Source organism: Lynx rufus, unplaced genomic scaffold (genome assembly GCF_022079265.1).
Source record: "Lynx rufus isolate CCGP_SWC_20201006 ecotype Redwood Valley unplaced genomic scaffold, mLynRuf1.p SCAF_5, whole genome shotgun sequence".
In the NCBI taxonomy this organism is placed as follows: Eukaryota; Metazoa; Chordata; class Mammalia; order Carnivora; family Felidae; genus Lynx; species Lynx rufus.
In genome coordinates this window covers 33,724,130-33,739,584 of record NW_025814867.1, presented here as the reverse complement: position 1 = coordinate 33,739,584, position 15,455 = coordinate 33,724,130, and the positions used below count along the sequence as shown (strand labels likewise).

Sequence of the window (15,455 nt, the reverse complement as noted above, 5' to 3'; positions counted from 1 at the left end):
GTAGTGGAGGCTAAAGTCTGGGATTGTGATGCTTCCTGCTTTGGTCTTCTTCTTCAAAATTACTTTGGCTATTTGGGGCCTTTTGTGGTTCCATATGAATTTTAGGATTGCTTGTTCTAGCTTCGAGAAGAATGCTGGTGCAATTTTGATTGGGATTGCATTGAATGTGTAGATAGCTTTGGGTAGTATTGACATTTTGACAATATTTATTCTTCCAATCCATGAGCATAGAATGTTTTTCCATTTCTTTATATATTCTTCAATTTCCTTCATAAGCTTTCTATAGTTTTCAGCATACAGATCTTTTACATCTTTGGTTAGATTTATCCCTAGGTATTTTATGCTTCTTGGTACAATTGTGAATGGGATCAGTTTCTTTATTTGTCTTTCTGTTGCTTCATTATTAGTGTATAAGAATGCAACTGATTTCTGTACATTGATTTTGTATCCTGCAACTTTGCTAAATTCATGTATCAGTTGTAGCAGACTTTTGGTGGAGTCTATCGGATTTTCCATGTATAGTATCATCTGCAAAAGTGTCATCTGCAAAAAGTGAAAGCTTAACTTCATCTTTGCCGATTTTGATGCCTTTGATTTCCTTTTGTTGTCTGATTGTTGATGCTAGAACTTCCAACACTATGTTAAACAACAGCGGTGAGAGTGGACATCCCTGTTGTGTTCCTGATCTCAGGGAAAAAGCTCTCAGTTTTTCCCCATTGAGGATGATGTTAGCTGTGGGCTTTTCATAAATGGCTTTTATGATCTTTAAGTATGTTCCTTCTATCCTGACTTTCTCGAGGGTTTTTATTAAGAAAGGATGCTGAGTTTTGTCAAATGCTTTTTCTGCATCGATTGACAGGATCATATGGTTCTTATCTTTTCTTTTATTAATGTGATGTATCACGTTGATGGATTTGTGAATGTTGAACCAGCCCTGCAGCCCAGGAATGAATCCCACTTGATCATGGTGAATCATTCTTTTTAAATGCTGTTGAATTCAATTTGCTAGTATCTTATTGAGAATTTTTGCATCCATATTCATCAGGGATATTGGCCTGTAGTTCTCTTTTTTTACTGGGTCTCTGTCTGGTTTAGGAATCAAAGTAATACTGGCTTCATAGAATGAGTCTGGAAGATTCCTTCCCTTTCTATTTTTTGGAATAGCTTGAGAAGGATAGGTATTATCTCTGCTTTAAATATCTGGTAGAACTCCCCTGGGAAGCCATCTGGTCCTGGACTCTTATTTGTTGGGAAATTTTTGATAACTGACTCAATTTCTTCACTGGTTATGGGTCTGTTCAAGCTTCCTATTTCCTCCTGATTGAGTTTTGGATGTGTGTGGGTGTTTAGGAATTTGTCCATTTCTTCCAGGTTGTCCAATTTGTTGGCATATAATTTTTCATAGTATTCCCTGATAATTGCTTGTATTTCTGAGGGATTTGTTGTAATAATTCCATTTTCATTCATGATTTTATTTATTTGGGTCATCTCCCTTTTCTTTTTGAGAAGCATGGCTAGAGGTTTATCAATTTTGTTTATTTTTTCAAAAAACCAACTCTTGGTTTCATTGATCTGCTCTACAGTTTTTTTTAGATTCTATATTGTTTATTTCTGCTCTGATCTTTATTATTTCTCTTCTTCTGCTGGGTTTAGGCTGTCTTTGCTGTTCTGCTTCTATTTCCTTTAGGTGTGCTGTTAGATTTTGTATTTGGGATTTTTCTTGTTTCTTGAGACAGGCCTGGATTGCAATGTATTTTCCTCTCAGGACTGCCTTCGCTGCATCCCAAAGCGTTTGGATTGTTGTATTTTCATTTTCGTTTGTTTCCATATTTTTTTTTAAACTTTTTTTTTTCAACGTTTATTCATTTTTGGGACAGAGAGAGACAGAGCATGAACGGGGGAGGGGCAGAGAGAGAGGGAGACACAGAATCGGAAACAGGCTCCAGGCTCTGAGCCATCAGCCCAGAGCCCGACGCGGGGCTCGAGCTCCCAGACCGCGAGATCGTTACCTGGCTGAAGTCGGACACTTAACCGACTGCGCCACCCAGGCGCCCCATGTTTCCATATATTTTTAAATTTCTTCTCTAATTGCCTGGTTGACTCATTCATTCTTTAGTAGGGTGTTCTTTAACCTCCATGCTTTTGGAGGTTTTCCAGACTTTTTCCTATGGTTGATTTCAAGCTTCATAGCACTGTGGTCTGAAAGTATGCATGGTATTATCTCAATTCTTGTATACTTATGAAGGGCTGTTTTGTGACCCAGTATGTGATCTATCTTGGAGAATGTTCCATGTGCACTCGAGAAGAAAGAATATTCTGTTGCTTTGGGATGCAGAGTTCTAAATATATCTGTCAAGTCCATCTGATCCAATGTATCATTCAGGGCCCTTGTTTCTTTATTGACCATGTGTCTAGATGATCTATCCATTTCTGTATATGGAGTGTTAAAGTTCCCTACAATTACCACATTCTTATCAATAAGGTTGCTTATGTTTGTAATTGTTTTATATATTTGGGGGCTCCCGTATTCAGTGCATAGACATTTATAATTGTTAGCTCTTCCTGATGGATAGACCCTGTAATTAGTATATAATGCCCTTCTTCATCTCTTGTTACAGCCTTTAATTTAAAGTCTAGTTTGTCTGATATAAGTATGGTTATTCCAGCTTTCTTTTGACTTCCAGTAGCATGATAAATAGTTCTCCATCCCCTCAATTTCAATCTGAAGGTGTCCTCAGGTCTAAAATGAGTCTCTTGTAGACAGCAAATAGATGGGTCTTGTGTTTTTATCCATTCTGATACCCTATGTCTTTTGGTTGGCGAATTTAGTCCATTTACATTCAATGTTATTATAGAAAGATACGGGTTTAGAGTCATTGTGATGTCCTTAGGTTTCATGCTTGTAGCGATGTCTCTGGTACTTTGTCTCACAGGATCCCCCTTAGGATCTCTTGTAGGGCTGGTTTAGTGGTGACGAATTCCCTCAGTTTTTGTTTGTTTGGGAAGACCTTTATCTCTCCTTCTATTCTAAATGACAGACTTGTTGGATAAAGGATTCTCGGTTGCATATTTTTTCTGTTCATCACATTGAAGATTTCCTGCCATTGCTTTCTGGCCTGCCAACTTTCAGTAGAGAGACTGGTCACGAGTCTTATCAGTCTCCCTTCATATGTTAGAGCACGTTTATCCCTAGCTGCTTGCAGAATTTTCTCTTTATCCTTGTATTTTTCCAGTTTCACTATGATATGTCGTGCAGAAGATTGATTCAAGTTACCTCTGAAGGGAGTTCTCTGTGCCTCTTGGATTTCAATGCCTTTTTCCTTCCCCAGATCAGGGAATTTCTCAGCTATTATTTCTTCAAGTACACCTTCAGCACCTTTCCCTCTCTCTTCCTCCTCTGGAATACCAATTATGCGTAGATTATTTCTCTTTAGTGCATCACTTAGTTCTCTAATTTTCCCCTCATACTCCTGGATTTTTTTATGTCTCTTTTTCTCAGCTTCCTCTTTTTCCATAATTTTATCTTCTAGTTCACCTATTCTCTCCTCTGCGTCTTCAATCCGAGCCATGGTTGTCTCCATTTTATTTTGCAGTTCATTTATAGCATTTTTTTAGCTCCTCCTGACTGTTCCTTAGTCCCTTGATCTCTGTAGCAATAGATTCTCTGCTGTCCTCTATACTGTTTTCAAGCCCAGCGATTAATTTTATGACTATTATTCTAAATTCACTTTCTGTTATATTGTTTAAATCCTTTTTGATCAGTTCGTTAGCTGTCGTTATTTCCTGGAAGTTTTTTTGAGGGGAATTCTTCCGTTTCGTCATTTTGGATAGTCCCTGGAGTGGTGCGGAACTGCAAGGCACTTCCCCTGTGCTGTCTTGAATAACTTGCGTTGGTGGGCGGGGCTGCAGTCAGACCTCATGTCTGCCCCCAGCCTACCGCTGGGGCCACAGTCAGACTGGTGTGTACCTTCTCTTCCCCTCTCCTAGGGGCGGGTTTCACTGTGGGGTGGCATGGCCCATCTGGGCTACTTGCACACTGCCAGGCTCGTGGTGCTGGGATCTGGCATATTAGCTGGGGTGGATTGGCAAAGTGCACAGGGGCGGGAGGGGCAGGCTCAGCTCACTTTTCCTTCGGTGATCCACTTTGGGAGGGGCCCTGCAGCACCGGGAGGGAGTCAGACCCGCCGAGGGAGGGATGGATCCGCAGAAGCACAGTGTTGGGTGTTTGTGTGGTGCAAGCAAGTTCCTTGGCAGGAACTGGTTCCCTTTGGGATTTTGGCTGGGGGATGGGTGAGGAAGATGGCGCTGGTGAGCACCTTTGTTCCCTGCCAAGCTGAGCTCTGTCGTCTAGGCCTCAACAACTCTCTCTCCTGTTGCCCTCCAGCCTTCCCGCTCTCCGAGCAGAGCTGTTAACTTATAACCTTCCAGATGTTAAGTCCTGACTGCTGTCAGAACACACTCCGTCCGGCCCCTCTGCTTTTGCCAGCCAGACTCGGGGGCTCTGCTTGGCTGGCGGGCTGCCCCTCCCCCCGGCTCCCTCCCTCCGTCCGTGTAGCGCGCACCGCCTCTCCGCCCTTCCTACCCTCTTCCGTGGGCCTCTCGTCTGTGCTTGGCTCTGGAGACTCCATTCTGCTAGTCTTCTGGCGGTTTTCTGGGTTATTTAGGCAGGTGTAGGTGGAATGTAAGTGATCAGCAGGACGCGGTGAGCTCAGCGTCCTCCTACGCCGCCATCTTCCCACCTGTATCTACCTTATTTTCCTGTTTCGAATGGTCCTCAAATTCCTCCGATAAACCCTAGTGACTGCATTTTTCTCGTTAATATTATTGTACCTGATTTGATCATATTTCATTGAAGATTTAAACAATCAAATCTTAGAAGTGATATTCATGCATCATTTTCTTATGTGCTCTCTTGATCAGGTTTGGAGAATGTATTTTTGTAATTAGCCGTGTTGATTTAAAGGAGCAGGCGGGAGAGAGGAGTAGACATGCTGAAGGAGCTCCAGTTCTTCCTGTCAGCCATCCTGCTGCTTGCCTGTGTCTTCTTCTACCAGCTCAGCCTGAAGTCCAGCTGTCTCTTCTCTTGCCTTCCTCCCCAAAAGGCCCAGCAAGACCCGGAAGCCCTCCTGGGCCATGGGCATGGCATTGTGTTCATAGAGACCTCAGAGAGAATGGAGCCAACGCCTCTGGTCTCTTGTGCTGTGGAATCTGCTGCCAAGACTTACCCAGAGAAGCCCGTGGTGTTCTTCATGAAGGGTCTCAACACCACCACACGGCTGCCCTCAAACTCCACTTACCCAGCCTTTTCCCTCCTCTCAGCCATAGACAATGTTTTCCTCTTCCCTTTGGATATGAAAAGGCTGTTTGAAGACACACCATTGCGTTCATGGTACACTCACGTAAGTGTTCAGAGAATCTTAGAATGTCAGTATTGGGAGGTACCACAAAAAATGAGTCCAATCTCCTCATATTTTGAATAGGTAAACTGAGCATAAGGACTCAGTGTCAGAGATGGGACCAGAACCCAGACCCTGGTCTTCTTTGTACAGGGTTGAGTCCTGATTCAAACAAACAGTAGAGACTTCAGTTAGATTTATCTCTAGCCTGGTGTCTTTTGCTTCCAGCCTTATTTCTTAGGAACTATGCTTCTCTTGAGACCATTCTTAATGAATGAGTTTCGGTAACTTTTATGGGGGTATAATCACTTATTTTTCACTCATTTAAACCCATCTGTGTTAAACTGTTTTTTTTTTTTTTTTTGCATTTGAATGGGAAATGAGGCAATATTTAACTTGAAGATGATGTAAATAGTGACCTCATGAGAAATCAGATGGGGTGCTGCTCTATGAGATTGGGTTATATTGAGATACAACCAAGACATGCCAGGAGCTCTTGGGAATTTTGTAATCTTCATCTTAGCAACATAGTATAATAAGGAAATAACATTTCAATTAAATATTTCTCTCACAGAGGGCCCACAATCAGATAACGCTTAAGTAAATTATAGTACAACCACTCAATGATTCCACTATGCAGGCTTTAGCCATGATATCTTATGAAGACTACAACACAATATGGAATAAATACACTTGTATTAGAATGTAATTGTAATTATTTTACCTATGTACCACCCTTCCCCCCAACCACATGGAAGAAAAAATCCTGAAGAAAATACACAACACACAGTAATAATAGGTGTGTTAGTGTGATTGGATTGGGAGTGCATTTAGTGATGAGAATAAGTTAATTTTATAAATAAAATTATTATTATTATTATTTTTTAATATATGAAATTTACTGTCAAATTGGTTTCCATACAACACCCAATGCTCATCCCAACAGGTGCCCTCCTCAATGCCCATCACCCACCCTCCCCTCCCTCCCACCCCCCATCAGCCCTCAATTTGTTCTCAGTTTTTAAGAGTCTCTTATGCTTTGGCTCTCTCCCGCTCTAACCTCTCTTTTTTTTTTTTTCTTCCCCTCCCCCATGGGTTCCTGTTAAGTTTCTCGGGATCCACGTAAGAGTGAACACATATGGTATCTGTCTTTCTCTGTATGGCTTTAATTATTTTAAAAGCAAAAAAGTAATTTAAAAATTGGCATCAAAATTATACTATTTGCTTATCCTGTAAAGTCCTTTCTAAGTTCTAATCATAGGCTAGACCAAATGTCAGATGGTAAATACTTTGTAAAGGGGCCAAACAGTGAATACTTAAGGCTTTGCAGGCCAAGAGGCAATATTGAGGCCATTATGGCGGTACTTGTGTTAGTTTCCTATGGCTGCTGTATCAAATGACCACAAACTTGGTGACCTAAACCAACAGAGATTTGTTCTTTTTTGGTGATGGAGGCCAAAAGTGCCAAATCCATTTCACCGAATGGAAATCAGATGCTGGCAGGGCCCTAGTTCCCAAGGAAGCTCTTAGGAAAAACCCTTCCAGGGGAGATCTGCACATGTCCTTTTCCTCTGTGTGTGTGAACTTTCCCCCTACATCTTTCTTTCTTTCTTTCTTTCTTTCTTTCTTTCTTTCTTTCTTTTTTTCACCACTTTAGTGACGAATGACTGACATATGAAAAGCTGGACAACTTGGTGAGTTTAAGATGCGGCTGTTTTTTTGTTTTGTTTTGTTTTCTTAATTTTTTTTTTTTTTTTACATCTGTCTTTAAAGGATACTTGTGATAGCATTTAGGGCCCAAATCAGGACAACCCAGGATAATCTCCCCATCTCAAGATCCTTCATGTGATCACACCTGCAAAGACCCTTTTCTCAAATGTGGTAACATTTACAGGTTCTGGGATGTAGGACCTGGGGTCTTTGAGTGGCCATTATTCAGTCCACTACAGTATTTATATATAAAAAATGAAAACTCCTGTCATGCCCTGCCTCATTCACCTGGGGACTGAGTGTGCTTTCCTGGGTGGAGGACACATTTGAGCCTACTTACTGTCATCTGGAGACATTTACTGGACTAAGCAACCGGCATGTGGGGGAAGTGGCCAGTTTTACTTTTGACTCCATGTGACTTCCATAACCAGGGTGCCCATCTCTTGTCCGGAAGAGCCTGCAAGTCTCAAATTCAGACTCATCAGGAGGTGATGAAGCAGCTCATCAGACTGAGATTTTACCGGCAGCTGCCAGCACAGGGGTCCTAACAAATAGTTGGTGACAAGCGCAGGCCCCTCGGAAGGAGCAGGACAGGCCACAGGCTGGGAAGGCAGGGCCTGGCAGCAGAGAGGGTCCCTGGAGGGGACATGCTGGCTAGGTCCCTGTCGCTCTCAGGGCTAGTCTGCTAGAGGGTGTTCCAGGAGATCTAAACAAGAACAGCAGTCTGTTGGCCTACTTTCCCCACAGTTGGGCTAGACTAACATTACCTAAACTGTGTTACGCTCCTTACACAAATAAATTTCTGCCCAAATTGTTTTGGAAGGTGAGATGCTGCATTCTACACTGTAAAAAAAATTTTCCCTCATGGACTAATCACTTACATGAAGAGATTAAAGCCTCTGTACTTCTGAACTAAAGAAACAGTAATTTGATTCAACCAGAATCTTCCAAACTTATCTGAGCATGAACACCTCTTTCAGTAGGACATAAATGTTTTCTTAGAGCTGATGTTTCATAGAGCACAGCCTGGGTCTTCTGAGCTGTACCTCAATTTTTACAAGGTTGAATTTTAGGAACAAGGTGGGCCCTGGGACACAGAACCCTTAAGCGTCTGCCCCATCTGAGCCCGCAGGGTACTGCACTAAGCCATGCATCTGCAGTGATCACACCATGATAATTTTGGGGTGCTGGTCTGTAGCATGTTCTGCTCCATTGGGGATGACCTAATGTGCCATCACTTGCTGGTTTGCTGCACTGATTTGGCAATTGTAGCCTTTAAAGATGTCTGGAGTTGCGTACTGTGGGGTAGGAAGGGGATGAGCAGTCAGAATCCTAATCCCCTTGCTGGAGCTTACCCTTGTGGGAGCTTTTGTGTTTTAGGTAGATTTAGTCCAATGCCCACAAAAAGGCAGGCTTCTTCCTCCTGTGATTTCATGTGGCTTTTGATATCCTATGTATCTGTTCACTAACACTCACCAATTTACCAAATAATCAATTTTACTTATTTTTACAAAAACCTTATTTTTTTTGGAATGAGTGGATCTCTGGAGCCAGACTGGCTGGGTTCAAATTCAGCCTCTGCCTCTCTCACCTTGGACAAATTACTGAATTTCTTGTTTCTTTTATCTCTTAACTTGAAAAATGGGAATAATCATAATATCAGTCTTTGAGCATTTGTGTAGATTATAAAGAGCTTGGAACAGTTTTTGATAAATTTTGGCTGTTATTATTTATGAGGTTTTCAGCAATTGTATACAATTTTGTGATGTTAACAATTTGTGTAAAGATTCCTGCAAAGTATTAATTGTCTTGCCTTCATTTGGCTTTATAGCAATGATTTTTTTTAATTAAAAAAATTTTTTTGTTTAATGTTTATTTTTGAGAGAGAGAGAGAGAGAGGGAGACAGAGTGTGAGTGGGGAAGGGACAGAGACAGAGAGGGAGACACAGAATCTGAAGCAGGCTCCAGACTCTGAGCTGTCAGCACAGAGCTGGATGTGGGGCTCAAACTCATGAACTGTGAGATCATGACCTGAGCCAAAGTCGGATGCTTATCCAACTGAGCCACCCAGGTGCCCCTATAGCAGAGTTTTTTTTTTAAGTGTTTTTTTTTTAATGTTTATTTATTTTTGAGAGAGAGAGAGAGAGATAGAGTATGAGTGGGGTGGGGCAGACACACACACACACACACACACACACACACACACACACACACAGAATCTGAAGCCGGCTCTAGGCTCTGAGCTGTCAGCACAGAGCCTGACTCGGGGCTCAAACTCACCAACTGTGAGATCATGACCTGAGTCAAAGTTGGATGCTTAACCAATGAGCAATCCAGGTGCCTCCCTTTAGCAGAGTTTTAAAGAATGTTTATTAAAAGATAAATAAGTAGATAAATAAATAAATAATGTTTATTTTGTCAGGGCACCTGGGTGACTCAGTTAAGCGTCTGACTCCTGTTTTCGGCTCAGGTCATAATCTCCTGGTTCATGCCCACGTTGGGCTCTGTCCTGACAGTGTAGTGCGAAGCCTGCTTGAGATTCTCTCTCTTTCCCGCTCTCTATGCCCCTTACCCAGGCACACTCTCTCCTTCTCTTTCTAAATGAATAAATAAACTTAAAAAAAAGAATGTTTACCTTGTCAAATGCCAAATGTTTATGTTCAATCTTTCTTTACTTTTAATTCATTTATTGGGGCGCCTGGGTGGCTTAGTCAGTTGAGCGTCTGACTTCAGCTTAGGTCATGATCTGATGGTTCATTGGTTTGAGCCCCACATGGTCTCACTGCTGTCAGCGTGGAGCCCACTTTAGATCCTCTGTCCCCCTCCCTCTCTCTGCCCTTCCCTTGCTAGTGTTTCTCTTTCTCTCTCAAAATTCATTTAAAAAAATTATTTATTTATTTATTTATTTATTTATTTAAGTAGGCTCCATGCCCTGTGTGGAGCCCAGCGTGGGGCTTGAACTCACAACCCTGAGATGAAGACTTGAGCTGAGATCAAGTGTTAGGGTCATACAGTTGTCTCTATTTCAATCTTTTAATCAATATGTTTCAATCCAGAAAAATCTATTTTGTTTTCTCTATTCAAACTTTTAGCATTCCATTTGAGAAGGTTGCTGTCTATAGTGATTAGTTTTTATTGCCATTTATAAAGATTGTTTTTTATTCTTTCTAGAGTCACTTACTGCTTTGCTCCCTTTTTTAGCATTTGCAGTCATCCTCGACTCCTCTCTCCCCCTCCACATCCAATCCATCCACACCCTGACCCTCTTCATCTTTACCGTGTGCCTAGGATCTGAACATTTCATCTGCCTTCCTAACTTGCCTCTGTGTTTCTGCCCTTGCTGCCTCCCAAGCCCTGCCCCTGTCTGTTTTCCACAGAGGACCCTTTCAAGACTGAGTCAGGTCACATCACTCCTTTCTTCTAAACCTTCAAGTAATTTCAGTCTTCAGATAACTCCAGTCTACGTGATCCATCCTCCCTCTCCACCCACCCCTCTCTGCTCTCATCTCCTACCCGTCCTTCACTGCCCTGCTTTGGCCACACTACTCTGTTCTCTGTTTCTGCACACAGTGATTGTATTCCTACCTAAGGGCCCTTGAGCTCGCTGAAACCCAAGGTAAGATAGTGTTCCACCCTGCCCCCTTCATATCCTCCTCACCCAGCTGTTTTTCCTTCATAGTCCTTGTGAACACCTGACATATTATATATTGATTTATTTATCATCTATCTCCTCCAGGTAGGGATTTTTGTCTGTCTGTTCATTGCTCTCTCCCTAGCAGCTATAACAGAGCTTGGCACATTGAAAGTAGGCCCTCAATGGGGTGCCTGGGTGGCTCTGTCGGTTAAGTGTCTGACTTCGGCTCAGGTCATGATCTCACACTTCGTGAGCCTGAGCCCTGCGTCGAGCTCTGTGCTGACAACTCAGAGCCTGGAGCCTGCTTCCGATTTTGGCTCTCTCTCTCTCTCTCTGCCCCTCCCCCACTTGTGCTCTCTCTCTGGCTCTCAAAAATAACTAAATGTTAAAAAAAATTTTTTTGAAGGAAATTAGGGCCTCAATGAATATCATTAAAGGAAATAATTAGTGAAAGAAGGCATGCATGCATTTTAAGATTCTTTTACCAATTTCTCAAGAAGCATACATATTGATCTATTCTATAGTTTCCTAGTTTACTTTTTCTTTATTAGCTTTTAGCATTTCTAGGACTCAAAAAATTCCTGCTTCACAGTTTCATATTTGTGGTTAAACTACACCCTGCTGAAAATGGCTCATATGGTTTATTGTGAAATCCCTTCAGGGTTTCTTCTTTACCATTCTACTGCTTTAATTAAAAACAAACAAAAACCAAATTCATGAATTCTTTAAAAGCTTGCAAAGTCTGCCCATTGACACTGGTTGCTGTAAACTTTTCACTTACAGGCAAATTTTGGGGTGGAGGTAAGTTTGGTCAATTTGTAAAATTGGGTTTTTGTAAGCAGATTTTCGAGAGGCTGGCTTGCTTCCTTCTCCTCAGCTACCATGGGCTGGCCTCACGTTGTGACACCCTTCCTTTTTCTCCCGCTGCTGTGGCTGATTTGCACGTGTTCCTGCAGATCAACGCCAGTGTGGAGAGCAACTGGCTCCACGTCAGCTCAGATGCGTCCCGCCTGGCCATCATCTGGAAATATGGTGGCATCTACATGGACACCGATGTCATCTCCATCCGGCCCATCCCTGAGGAGAACTTTCTGGCTGCACAGTCTTCTCAGTACTCTAGTAACGGGGTGTTTGGATTCCTCCCCCACCACCCCTTCCTGTGGGAGTGCATGGAAAACTTTGTCGAACACTACAATTCAGACATTTGGGGCAACCAGGGTCCCAGTTTGATGACAAGGATGTTGAGACTGTGGTGCAAACTTAGAGACTTCCAGGAGGTGAGTGATTTCAGGTGTTTGAACCTGTCCTTCCTACACCCTCAGAGATTTTACCCCATCTCCTATCCAGAGTGGAGGCGCTACTATGAAGTCTGGGACAAAGACCTGAGCTTCAATGACTCCTACGCCCTGCATCTGTGGAACTACATGAACAACGAAGGAAGGACTGTGGTTAGAGGGAGCAACACGCTGGTGGAAAATCTCTGCCGTAAGCACTGTCCCAGGACTTACAGGGACCTGATTCAAAGCCCAGAGGGGTCAGTGACTGGGGAGGTGGGTCCAGGTAACAAATAGAGCCCACACTGGCTCTATGTTATAGAACTGGTTCCTGGAGTGCCAGCGTGCAGCTCATGTCCATGTTCCCCAGGGGTGGGGGGGTTTACCCACGTATCGCTTAGGCTCAGCTTTCTCTGTCTATAATACAAAAATCCCAAAGACCATTGGTGTATAAAATATAGAAGCTTATTTCTCTCTCATGTAAAAGAAGTCTGAAGGCAGGCGATTCAGGGGGGGTGTGGTCACTGTGGTCATTGGGGACCCAGGTTTCTTGCATCTCTCTTGTTTGTTATCCTTAGCGTTATAGCCCCTGGTCTATATGGCTGCTTGGTATCCAGCCCATTATGTCTGCATTTCAGGCAGCAGGATGAAGGAAGGAGGAACGTACCCCTCCTTTATTTTATGAAAACTTCCTATAAGTACTGTGTAACACTTGCCTTTACATCTCACTCACTCACTGCAAGAGATGCTGAAAAATTTAAGGAGGAAGAGAAGAAAATGGGTGTTAGGAGAGGCAGCTAACGGTTTCGCTACCTGTTAAATTTACTTCTGTAAGATTAATTTCAGCAGAATGGACTAGGGACGAAGAGTCTTGATTTCTGATCCTGACTTTGATATTCATTAGTGAATTCAGTCAATGAATATTAACCAAGCCCCTTCTGTGTGCCAAGCACTGATTTAGTTGCTGAAAATACTGCTGGATCAAGCAGACATGGTTCTGTCTTAGTCAGTTTGGGCTGCAGTAACAAAGTACCACGGACTGGGTGGTTTATAAACAACAGAAATTTATTTTTCACAGTTCTGGAGGCTGGTAGTCCAAGATTAGGGTGCCAGCACGGTCAGGTTCTAGTAAGGATCCTCTTCTGGTGGCAGAGGGCACTTTTCTTGTAGAATTCTCGTGTAGGGGAAGGGGTCAAGGGAGCTCTCTGGGGTCCTTTTTATAGAGAAACTAATCCCACTCGTGAGGGCTTCACCCTCATGACCTAATTACCTCCCAAAGGCCCCACTTTCTAATATCATCACATTGAGGGTTAGGATTTCAACATATGAATGTTTTTTAACATTTATTCATTTTTGAGAGAGAGAGAGAGAGAGAGAGAGAGAGAAAGACAGAGAGAGAATGAGTGGGGGAGGGAGACACATAATCTGAAGCAGGCTCCAGGCGAGCTGTCAGCACAGAGCCCAACATGGGGCTCGAACCCATGAACCGTGAGATCATGACCTGAGCTGAAGTCGGATGGTTAGCCAACTGAGCCACCCAGGAACCCCAATCTATTTATTTTTGAGAGAGAGAAAGGCAGGGGAGGAGCAGAGAGAGAGGGAGACACAGAATCTGAAGCAGACTCCAGGCTCTGAGCTGTCAGCCCAGAGTCTGACCCAGGGCTCGAACCCACGAACTGTGAGATCATGATCTGAGCCAAAGTTGGACGCTTAACCTACTGAGCCACCCAGGCACCCCTTTCTATTTCTTATTGATTTATAACCACCCTTTGTATATTAAGGACACAAACATTTTTATTATTTTAGTGTAATTTTTTTCAGTTTCTCCCAGCTTGCCATGCCTTGGGTTTGTTTCTAGACGCACAGAGGGTCCTGGTTAGACTGATGCTGCATTTTTCATTTTGCAGGAAAGAACAATTTTTTTTTCCTGAGAAAGGCGATCTCTTTTGTAAGTGCATCTATCACCTTTAAGGTGATTTTTTCAGGGAATGTGCTAGAGTATAATTTGTGCCCAAGGAAAAGGTTTGAAGCCCAAGCTTCAGCCAGTTCTTGACATGTCAGAGTGCAGGCCACTTGTTGCAAGGTCCTCAGATTTTTCAAGAGAAATCAGCAAACCAGATTTTTATGTAAAATCTCATTTTGACTATATACCTGTCAATCCATCCATCACCACTGTGAAAACCCAACAACACACTTTTGACCTACGATTACCTCAGTTAGCATTTGCGGCCAGCATCCGGGCATTGGGAGATCTGTCCCATATACCTCAGATGCCTTTCTGGAAGCTAGAGCTGGCTCTGGAACTGGCTTCTGAGGTGTGATGCCAACGGTTGACAGCAGAGAGCACTCCCATGGTGGGCTGCCTAGGGTCTAAAGTCCACCTTCAGTCAGCAGTCGGTCCCACTGCCTCCTGTCACATCCCTAAGTGTAGGAAGGAGACCAGTTGTGATGGTGTCTGCACTGAGTCAGAGAGCGGGTGTCTGTCACTGGCCTGAGGAAGGGGTGAGAGGCTGTGGGGCCAGATGAGAACCGCAGGTATTCAGAACCCACCCTCTTGGTATTCTTTGGAACCTAAAATAGAGCACATAGGAGGCACTCACTAACTCTTGGCTGTATCAAATGTTGCAATGTGGCCCAGTAGGGGAAGGATGTGAAGGTTCCATGCGTGGGAAGTCTTGGTCAGCCGAAGGCAGTTTTAGCTTTTGGAATTACTGACAAGGTAGATGAGGCTGTATGTCAAGTTCACTTTCTCACAACAACCCTGCAAAGGAGGGTACCCCAGTTACACAAAGGGGAATTGAGGCTGGTGTAAATGACACATACAAACACACACGGGTACCTCCAGAGCTCCTTTCTGCATACTTCAGTGATCCAGTGGGAAGAGAACTGAGAAACAAATTTTCCAAGCCCCCACAGATTTCACATTTGTATGAACTCTAGAGGGCACATCGCTGACTGCAAGGCCCTGGGCTAAGCCTAGAGATGGCTTAGCTAATTTGTTTCTCATAATGACCCTGCTAGACAGAGTTTATTTTTCCCATTTTACAGAAGGGTTAAGTGACTTTTCCAGGGTTACATAGTTTGGGAATGTGGAAATGTAAATGCATCATTTAAAATGTTTAATTCCAGTATAGTTAACACACAATGTTATATTAGTTTCAGGTGTACAATATAGTGATCCAAAAATTCCATACATCACCCAGTGCTCATCACAAGTGCATTCCCTAATCCCCATCACCTATTTCACCCATCCCCCATCCTCTCCTCTCCGGTAACCATCAGTTTGTTCTATATAGTTAACAGTCTGTTTCTTGGTTTGCCTTTCTCTCTCTCTCTCTTTTTTCCTTTGCTCATTTGTTTTGTTTCTCATTTTTTACAGGGTGTCCTATGCTTATCTTTTTAATGTTTCTTTTTTTTGAGAGAGAGAGAGAGAGAGAGAGA

At 43.0% G+C, this 15,455-nt stretch overlaps 1 protein-coding gene across 1 annotated transcript; it reads left to right on the top strand.

Annotated features, from left to right (window-relative positions):
• Window positions 1–4,988: 4,988 nt before the first annotated feature.
• A4GNT (alpha-1,4-N-acetylglucosaminyltransferase) lies at window positions 4,989–12,311 on the top strand. The gene is made up of 2 exons (XM_047098564.1): window positions 4,989–5,399; window positions 11,697–12,311. Exons 1-2 carry the CDS (start codon window positions 4,989–4,991, stop codon window positions 12,309–12,311), a joined length of 1,026 nt encoding a protein of 341 aa, XP_046954520.1.
• The last annotated feature ends 3,144 nt before the right edge of the window (window positions 12,312–15,455 follow it).